This window comes from Miniopterus natalensis, chromosome 11, assembly GCF_054644295.1.
Source record: "Miniopterus natalensis isolate mMinNat1 chromosome 11, mMinNat1.hap1, whole genome shotgun sequence".
Taxonomy (NCBI): domain Eukaryota; kingdom Metazoa; phylum Chordata; class Mammalia; order Chiroptera; family Miniopteridae; genus Miniopterus; species Miniopterus natalensis.
In genome coordinates this window covers 51938222-51948839 of record NC_142091.1, presented here as the reverse complement: position 1 = coordinate 51948839, position 10618 = coordinate 51938222, and the positions used below count along the sequence as shown (strand labels likewise).

The 10618-nt window shown below is 45.5% G+C and overlaps 1 protein-coding gene across 1 annotated transcript; it reads left to right on the top strand.

The window, feature by feature from the left end:
* The first annotated feature begins 2956 nt into the window (after positions 1–2956).
* LOC148092028 (mas-related G protein-coupled receptor member X2-like) lies at positions 2957–9519 on the top strand. Its single transcript, XM_087822273.1, is given in 4 exon segments — positions 2957–2967; positions 4951–5120; positions 5326–6385; positions 9453–9519. Coding segments are annotated over 4 exon segments (1308 nt in total).
* Positions 9520–10618: the final 1099 nt, after the last annotated feature.

Sequence of the window (10618 nt, the reverse complement as noted above, 5' to 3'; positions counted from 1 at the left end):
GACACAATGGAAAAGAAACTACTAACCTGGAAGACACATCTGTAGAAATTACCCATCTGGCTCCCTAGGAGACAAATAAGAGAGAGAAGTTAGGAAATATGAAAAATAGGAAAAGAAACTCTAACATATGTTGAATTAAACCTCAAGAAAGAAAGAACAATAAAAATCATAAAAACTAACAAGAATATCGTACTTACTATGTGTTCCTGTTCTAAACTATTATATCATTAACTCATAAATATTTACAATAAACCTTTAAAGTAGATTATAATTTGATTTTAGATAAAGCAGTTAAGATGTTTGTCTAAGCCCACTTGGGGATGCCAACCAAGCAGCCTGGCTCCAGGCTTTGTGTTCCTAATCACTATGTAACGTTTGAAGAGATAATAGCAGAAAATTGTTCAAGAATATTAAATGACAAAAATCTTGATCCAGGAAACTCCACAAATTCCAAACATGATGGAAAAGAAAGCCACTGGACACATGATGGTGAAAATATACCACACCAGAGAAAAAAGTAAGCTCTTAGAAAGAAAACACACACATCACTGCAAGGGAAAGGAAACTTGACAGATGACCAATCTTTTAAAAATGAGGGTGAAACTATGACTTTTTCAGACAGAGAAACACTGGAGCACTTATCGCCCACACACTCTCACAAATGGAATCCTAAAGAATGTGTTTTGAGGAATGGAACACATGAGATGGGAAACGGAAAGGCAAGCAAAAACACTGGTGATTATGGGAATATATTTGAACAAATACTATTGAAAACAATAACTGTTTAATGTGGAAAGGAAACAGAATCAAAGTTACATCCTGGAGCACAGTGGGTTGGGAGGACAGAAACAGAGGCTGAAGTTTCCTAAGGTCTTGGTGCTATTCATGAGGAGGGCAGACTTCTGGGGACAGTTGTTGGCTTTGTCCAATGCACCAAACAGAGGCAGAGGAGGGAAAGGGGTGACATACAATTCGTAGGTTAACAGGCTGTAAGAGACTGAATTCCATATGAATTTATGTCTGATTCCATGAGATCATCTTTCTACCTGTTTGTATATTAACACAACATTATTGTTTACACTGATGTTTAAGAATAGCTCCTAATCTCTTAGGGTTGATCAGTCTTCCTTTATTCCCATTTTCTCCAGAAATGGTGAGGTTTAGTACAGTGTCATCATCGCTCTCTCTATATATATGGGAAAGATATTGATTTTCGTAGAGGAATTTTGTTCCCAGCCATCGTTCTGAGCTGTCTTTAACCTTGATGACTGTCAGTTGGTTCTCCGGAGTTTTCCAGGAGGATTATCACACCTCCTGCCATTCTCACCTAAACCAAATCTTTCAGTCTTTCAGCCTCACCATTCACTGGAACCATGCCTGTCATAACTGGCAATGGCTCAATATTACATATCCCACGTCGAATTCTTAGTCTTCATCTTACCGAGTATCTCAAGTGGGACTGAGGCTACTGCTCACTCCCTTCTTCCCGGTCATGTTCTCAGTTCAGCCTCAAGATCCTGTGCTCTCCCACTTCACCCACTCCTTCAGTAGCTGCTTCCTACTGCAGCACTGGCTGGGCCCGCCTCTCCTCCAAGGGCTCTGGGGGGGCGGGGGGGGGCCTAATGCTCAGTCTCAACCTCTTCACCCTCAACACTCACTCTCAGGGTGACCTCACTCAGCTCCTCTGGAATGCACAGGCACAGGCCTGGGCATTCCTTGTCACTGCCCCAACCCTGCCTGAAACAGTGCCTGGCACAGCATAGGCACATAACAGAGTAGGGTAAATGCAAAAAAGAGTGAATAAGTTTTTCTGATTCCTTTAAATGCTTCATACTTGTTTCTTTTTTTGGTTTGTTTTTTGTAAGTCCTCATTTGAAGATATTTTTCCATTGCTTTTCAGAGATAGTGGAACACAAAGAGAGGCAGAGAAAGATGAATGTGGGAGAGACACATTGATTGGTTGCCTCCTGCACTAGCCCTGACCAGGCCAGGGCCGCAGGTTGAGCCTGACTGGAATCAAACCCGGGAACCTTCAGTCTGTAGGCCGATGCTCTAGCCACTGAGCCAAGCGTGCCAGGGCCATACTTAAGTTGTTGAAGGAAATGCCATCTAACTTAATTTGGCTACAGCATGGGCACATGAAAGGAAGTCATAAGAGCTGAGGCTGAAAAACTGGTAGTCCCAGATCATCTGAAAATAATCAAGCTAACAAATGTCATGAGTAGAGAGAGAGAGGTGACAGGTAGTGCCTGTGGTGTGCCAAATTTCTCGTCTTTTATAAGGCAACACAATATACATACTTGTTGATATTGATAAATAGAAACTAGAAATGTAGTTTCATTATGCAAAGCTATAAAATAACTTGTAAAAGAGTTTAAAATGGGAACTGTAAACATCAGTTGCTAATGGGGATTGAGATTAGGAGACACTTTACATTTCATTTTATACACTCTGGTGTCCTCTGAAATAAACTAATGTGCATTCATTATCTCTGGGAGTAAAAGGAAGCAGATCAGATGAGCCAGGCCATGCAGGGCCCTGAATGCCACGCAAACTCTCCTGTAGCTATGGAAGCCCACACTGCCTGGGGGGTGGGCTTCCTGAACAGGCTCACAGTGGGCAGCCACTGGCTCCACTTCAGCCACTACTCACAGGGAGGGGGTGGGAGCGACCACATGGGATAAGATGGAGAGAGGAAGAGAGAAGTCCTTGGAGTCAGGGCAAATGAGAAACATCTCGTGAGGTCCTTGTCTCACATCTCCAGAATCTCATTTGACAGTGCCCCTTGTGCAGGAAATCACAGGGGCTGCCCAGCATCTTGATAAGCCTCTCTTGGTCATCAGATTCCACTCCTACTCCTGCAGACACCTCCGATCCAGGGGTAGAAAGGCATTCTCTGGTATTCGGAACTCCCTGGAAAGCTCTTCTGTCTCGACTCACCACCTTCAACTACAAGATGGTGCTCAGGTAAGAGTCGGCTCAGAGCTACATTCTTTCAAAGGCAGTTTTGTTTTTTGTTTTGTCCCTCGTATTCCAAATGCTCATGACTGCATTTTGGGGTGGGGCATGCAAGGAGCCATGAGCACCCATCAAGGAGAGCCCAGACCCATGAAGGTCCCTCAGGGAAGCTTTGGGTGCTGGTAGCTGAGGCTGTGGGAGATCCACACTGGGCCAACCCGGTCCTTTCGGCTTCACAGACATTGTTTCCAAACCTGAATTGCTGTTAATAACCTCATGTTTCACAGATTAGCTTGCTGTTCAATGGGTTTCTTTGTCTCTCTGTTTGTATGTTATATTCTTGTAACAGCAAAAAACACAAGGCATAAACTAATGAGTAAATAAAGAGAGTGTAATAAAGGGACTGTGTACAAAGGGGTTTGCAAGACTGAGGGAAATCGATAAAGGATGCAGAGGTCCCCAAAGATAAGTCATAACAGGGAGCTATTTACATTTGCATCCTGACCGGTAGAGGCAAAGATAGGTTGCCAGAACACAGGGAAGTCTGCGACTGTCACTGTGGTCGTCACTGTGACCTTAAGAAAAGCCACCAGACAGACTATGTCCTTAGGTACAGTAACAGCACCATGGTCAACTCACAGCCTGACAGCAGAGACCCAGGGAGTTAAAAATCTCAATCACTCTCCTCCTGCCCTCCAATCACATGTCAGAGTCGCCCTTTCCTGAGAGCAACCAGGAGCCAGAGGGAAAGGGGGTCGAGGGGTGAGGCAGAGACATGACCTCCCAGGACACAGAGGAGGGTAGAGAAGCTGGAAATGAGATTTGATGGCAAGTGAAGAAAATCCTTGTCTTCTCATCACCTCCTCCTGGGTGGATTTCCTGGAATTTTTTCTCTCTCAATGTGATTAGATCAACTTCTTATTACATCTCCTGACACAGACCTGTGGGTTCAGATCCAGGCTCTTCCACTGGTGCCTGTGAGAGCTGGAACATGTTCAACCTACTTGTGCTTCTCTTTCCTCATATACAAGGTAGGAATAAGAAGAGTACTGGCCCATGGGGCTGCTGGGAGGATGAAAATGGGTGATGCCACATAAGCGCTCATCAGCTGCGGCTCTTCACCTATGTGTGAGCTGCTGTTCCTTTCTCGCCTAAATTCTGCAAGAACCTGTGTCTTTTCATCCAAAGCCCAGTTTTAAGTAGAAATAAGCACTTCACCACAGCATCATGAGAATTCTCTTACACAAAGGCTTTAATCTACAAACCAGTCTGTCCTCATAATCTCATAGAGGGGCCATGGGTGGGTTTTATATTACACACACCATAGGAAAATCACACAATAATCCCCCTTCTCTATTTCTGTCACAACTATCTCTATTCAAACCCATTGCCATTTCTCTCTCTCCTCCTCAAACTTCCTTCTGCTCCTCTAAAATGCACAGAAATTATGTTGAGCCCTGAATCCTCTCCCAAAAGAATGTGCTGACATCTTCTAGTCCCTCACCAAAGCCATGTACTGGCCCTTCCTGGCTGGAGACAGCACAGTGGCCATTGTTCATTCAGCGTGCAGGCATAAAAAATTCTTTGAAACACAACAGCTTTTCACAGAAGAAATCATTAGAAATGAAATTTTCTTCTTTTCTTTACATATGTGGTTTGAGGTGACTCATTTCATTTTTTTTTTAATTTTATATTACATTAAATCCAGATTTTCCATCTTCCTTGTGCTCCTCACTCATTCATTCATTCATTCATCCATTCATTCATTCATTGGTGAATTAAAATTTTCTTGACTACCCCACCACGTTCCCACACAGAGTTAGGCCCTGGGGACAGGACAGTGGGGAAGAGGAAAGCACTGTCTATCCTCATAACCCTGGCACACTGGGCCATTTCTAGTGCAAGGGCCTTGGCGTCGTCACACTGTCCTAGGAAGGGGTCTCATGCCCTTCCTGACCCCAAGTTATAATCCCCTTTCTCCCTGTTGAGTAGACCACTCTCAGTCACTCACGTTGCCCTGGGGCTTCTGACATCCTGCTCCCGAGCAGAAGCCACTGGCCCAGAGCAGAGGTGTCGGGGGACTCAGAGTCCTGTTGTCATCTACACCACCTGTGAAGACTTCCGTCCCCCTGCCTCCCGGGCCCATGACAAGGCCTATGATGGTAAGTGGAGATGTGCACATAGGGGGTCTGTCTTGCAGTAGAGAGAGGCCAGGCTCTAGCATCAGAGAGAACTGGGTTTGAATTCAGGGTCCAGGACTCCAAGGCTGTGTGGTCTTCAGGAAGAATCTTAATCTCTGGAAGAATCCATTTCCCTTTCCCATACAATTCGACAGTAATTCCCACATCAGGTGGCCATGAGGGTCAGTGATCATACAGCAGGTGCTCAAGTCTTGTTTTGTTTCCAGGTCCACAACTGGAGGGTTTCTGAGCACGGATACAACTGTCACAGCCTGGGAGACAGAATTCACACCAACAAATGGAAGTGCCCGGGCCTCTGAAGCAGTGAAGATGGAGATCCTAATCCTGGAATGGCTGACACTCATCATTGTCCTGGCCGGGCTGGCGGGAAACGCGGTGGTGCTCTGGCTGCTGGGCGTCCGCATAGGGAGGACCACCTTCTCCGTCTACATGCTCAACCTGGCCGCGGCCGACTTCCTCTTCCTCTGCTGCCAGGTTTTATTATCCCTGTGTAAACTTCACATCTTCCCTTCTGACTGCTTTAAAAAACCCTGGATTTTCATCCCAGTGGTAAACCTTTCCTACATCTCAGGCCTGAGCACTCTCAGCGCCATTAGCACAGAGCGCTGCCTGTCTGTCCTGTGGCCCATCTGGTATCGCTGCCGCCGCCCCAGACACACGTCAGCCGTCATGTGTGCCCTGCTCTGGGCCCTGTCCCTGCTGCTGAGCATCGTGGAAGGGAATTACTGTGGATTCCTCACTGGGTATGCACATCATGTTTGGTGTCCAGTGTTGGATTTCATCACTGCCGCCTGGCTGATTTTGTTATTTGTGCTTACCTCTGGGTCCAGCCTGGCCCTGATGACCAGACTGCTGTGTGGCTCCCAGCGGGTACCGCTGACCAGGCTCTGTGTGACCCTCATGCTCACAGTGCTGGTGTTCCTCCTCTGCGGCTTACCCGTGGGCATCCACTGGTTTCTCGTATTCTGGTCACAAAGTGGTTCAGATGCCTTCTCTCATATTTCCCAGGTTGCCAAGACCCTGTCCTGTATCAACAGCTCTGCCAACCCCGTCATTTACTTCTTCGTTGGCTCCTTTAGGCAGCGATGGCAGAAGCGGCGTCAGATCCTGAGGCTGCTTCTCCAGAGGGCTCTGCAGGACACTCCTGAGGGAGAAAGCCTTCCTCAGGAAGCCCTGGAGATGTCGTGAGCAGTCTGGGCCCTTGACGAGGGCCTCTGCCCTGACGGGTCAGAAGTGACTCAGAGACTCAATGCTGCCCTGTCAGGCTTGGAAATTATCTACTCTTCTCCCAGCCCCGGGCCTCAGAATGTTTCAGTGATTCCTCAGTGTCTTCAAATTGGTTGTTTTTACTCTGGCCTTTGTAGTTTCTCTCAGAGAAAGCATTAGTCCGAAAGTTATTGCTCTCCGTCATTCCTGACATTACCAATAAATTTCTCAGGTAATCTTCCTTTGAATTTCTTTATTGAATGTATTGAGTGCTCTTTCTCTACAAGTGGTTCAGGAAAGTCTTCTTGAAATACTTGGAATTTGAACTTATGACTCTACAGTTTACAGAGCAAGTACCCTGTTTCAGTTTGGCGAATCACACCAACCTTTTCAGACAGGTGAGAAAAGATAAACCATAACTGGACAAATGGAAAAGGGAAAAGAGGCAATTCATAGTGCATTGTTAACAAAAGTACAAAGAGTGTTTAAGAAATGGTGATCAGTATGCAAATAAGTTTCATTCCCTGTGACATCTCAAATACATGGTCATGGTTGCTAGATCCCTCTTAAGAAGGCTCATGCCTGGCAGGCGTGGCTCAGCTGTTGAGCATCAACCTAGGATCCTGGAGATCTCGGTTGATTCCCGGTCAGGGCACGGAACAGGTTGCCGGCTTCATCCCCAGCAGGGGGCATGCAGGAGGCAGCCAATCAATGACTCTCATCATTGATGTTTCTATCTCTCCCTCCCTCTCCCCTCTTCTCTCTGAAATCAATAAAAACATATTTTTTAAAGAAAAGAAGAAGAAAGGTCATAGGCTGAAATGCAGTGAGCAATGAGCCATGTCTCTTGTGGCCTTCAACTGACAGTAGTTGACTTAAGTTTTGCAAAATGAGTTGGAGTCAACTCTACAATAGTGTCAAGTCCAGATGTAGCCAACAGGGTCACCCAAACAGGACAAGCAAAAGAGGAAAGTCCTACTCTCCTGACACTGACTCTGGGATATGCCCAACCCTACAGGGTCAGAAACCACATCTAGAAACAACAGGCAGGTGGCACAAGGACAAGGGGCGGAGTTGGAGGGGGAAAAAAATACACCCTCTTCAGGGCTACAGTCTTTTCGCCTGCAAAAGCCACATTGGGAGCAGGAGAGATGGTTCATCTTCAAATTAAACTCAATGTATTTTACCTCACATAAAAATTCCACTCTAATTGTTTATAACTTTGATATGGTTGATTGCTTAAGAGTTGGTAACCAGTTATCAGAAATCTTGTATTTAAATTCTGCACGCCATCTTCTACCCCTTTCAAAATGTAGTATCATTATTTACACACAAAAAATGTGACTATAACTGGACGAAGAAGTTCAAACCCCTTTTGTTCAAGGGTTAACTGTATAAACCTGTATAATCACACTTATTAACATCCTTTACTCATAAAACCCTGGTCCTACAAAGGTCAAGGACCCAACACCAATGATTTGATCCCCCAGAGGAAGCAGAGCTACTGGTACCTACTTTCCCCAACCCAATTCACCTTTGCCCCCATACTATTGCTACAAAAGAACCAGGTGCCCACTCACTCCCTTCACTCCTGCATGCTGTTTCCCTCCTAGGGCCTGGCATGGGAGGGACTGTGTAGTATGTTTACTTCAATCGGCCTGGGCGCACACCTAGAGCTGACAGCAATTTCAGGAAAGTGCCTGACACTTTGCTGCCAGCTCTGGCTCAAGCAGAAACTCTCCAGAGACCTTGAGAGCCCTGTCCCTTCTGCTTCCCCCATGGTCTACACACACCTCTGAGCCTATCCCACCCCCCAAACTGAAGTGTTAAAAAATAATTAAGGTCTTATTGAGCCCTTTCTTGAGATAATCCCCTCAAACTGTTGAAGGTGATGTGAAGGCCTGGGAGTGGAGACATAGAGAGAAAGGAGAGATATATAAAACTAAGTACACAAAAAAGAAAAGCAGAAATAGAGCCATGCAGAGATAAACAGAGAGGAGTCTAAGAGAGAGAGGAAAAAACACCACACACAGAGAATCAGACATAGGTAGACAGAGAAACAGGCAGACAGAGGCACAGACAGAACCACACCCAGTCGAGAATGGGGGGGGCAGAGAGCCAGCACCTTGATGCTCACAGAAGAGGCTTATTGGTCATGTGTCCTTTAGGGTCAATCAAAGCAGCAGTTTGGCTGCTACTGTCAGAACTGACCAACCCAGGGGCTGGTCCTAACGCCTCCATTGGTCGGCCTCAGACAGTGCCCCAGCATCCCCTGGGAAACACATTTCCTTTCCTGAAAAAGGTGAGATTATTAGGAGTGCAGTTCCCACACCAACAAAATCACCCAATGGAGAAGGAGCCAAGGGGAGGAACTCTGTGGTGGAGGGAGCAAGGCACACACTAGAGTTAGGTTCCCTGCTCTCTGTTTGAGGGGTACACAGACACCTGCCCTCGCTGACTCTCAAATTTTCTATCTGTAATGTGATCACTAAGGTCCCCCCCACCTATAAAATCTGGGTATCTGTGAAATTCAAAAGATGCTGATGGAGTGAAAGGGACCAATATGGCTCAGCACAATGCTAGGAGCTTCAGGAAAGAACAGAACACCAAGGTGTAGCGGACAGACGCCTTTCACAGTAGAGTTTGCTAATAGTTGAGTACAATCATATCAAACAAGACAGAGCAACCGGAGTTTCACTCAATCCAAGCAAGCTTATAAGCTTACATACAGGTATCTCCAGAATGTAATTTCAACAGCCACTGGGATTTTTGACTCTGATATTCACTCCAGATTCCCCAGTGCCTACAACAGTGCCTGGCACAAAGTAGACATGCCATAAACATATGTTAAATGAACTTATGTGGTGCCCTTGGGAGCCCAGCCAGTCCTCTCATGTCTCCACACTTCCTACCAGCCTCCATGCGGTCTCCACTTTATGTCCTTGGTTATGAGGGTTCTCTCCCACTAGTCTTCCATTGATTATTCAGGATGTTCTTTTATATTTTCATTCTAATTCCACTTTGGTCCTGAGAGTGTCAGTGTATTTTCCACTCAATCTACCACCATCTTGCTTCACTCCGTTTTAGGCCACCACTCCCTTTGGATCTGTTTTATACCAAAGAGAATGGAGACCTCAATAAAGGCTTTCTATGAGGCCAAATTATATTTCAGGATGACTATCATTGGTCAGGTCCTTAATGGTTTCAGAGGTTCCCATTTTTATCACTGTGATACACTCATCAATTTAGGTCTCATTCCATGGCCCAAAAACTTCTGTTATGAATTCTTTTCATTAGACTGGAGAATGCAGGGTAGTGTCATTTAGAAAGTCCACATAAAGAACAGTTTTGCTTGAAGAGTGTATATGAGTGTGTGTGAATATGTGTGTTTAGCTGATTTTACTAAATACGCTTGCACAGATATATTTTGAGGATCCAGGAGATCGCGGTTGGATTCCTGGTCAGGGCACATGCCCAGGTTGTGGGCTCCATCCCCAGTCAGGAGAGAGCAGGAGGCAGCCGATCAATGATGACTCTCTCATCACTGATGTCTCAACTCTCTTTCTCCCTCTCCCTTCTTCTCTCTGAAATCAATAAAGATAAATTTAATCCTTAAAAAATTACCCAACATGGAAGAAGCATAGCCTTTGTTGAAAATGGACTCATCTGTAGTTGCCTTAGATGAGTTTCTCACTTCTGTACAATTTGGGAAGCAATGCACTGAAGGAATGGAGGAAGCCTGTAGCCATGTTCATGTGACTAGGGAGAACCAGCTCCTGCCTCTGTCTGGTCCTTCCTCTCTATTTGCTCCTTCATTCTGTGTCCTCCCGTCTGTCATCCATTCTGATCTGCTGTCAGGCAACACGAGGTGTGGACCCAGGAGAGTCTAGAAATAAAAAAGCTTGGAAAACCGGTATTCTAGTTTTCCTGGTTGGAATGTCTTTACTGGATTTTTTATTAGTGAGAAATAAAACTACCAAAAAATTACTCTATCAAGCTTAGCTCTTGGTGCAGAAAAATATTCTCTCTATTGTGAATTTGTAGCCACAAGTCAGTATCACATTGTGGTCCAAATTAAAAAAACCTGGGGTTTCTCTAAAACTGAAAATGACAGATGAGGTTCCTGGGCACATCCTGATGGTGAAACCCATGCTAGGAAGTTCCTCTAGTCATTTAGCAGAAGAAAACACAAGACCTCTCTGGAGGAACTCAACTATAATTCAGATCTCAAAGAATTCCCACAAGTAAAGTCC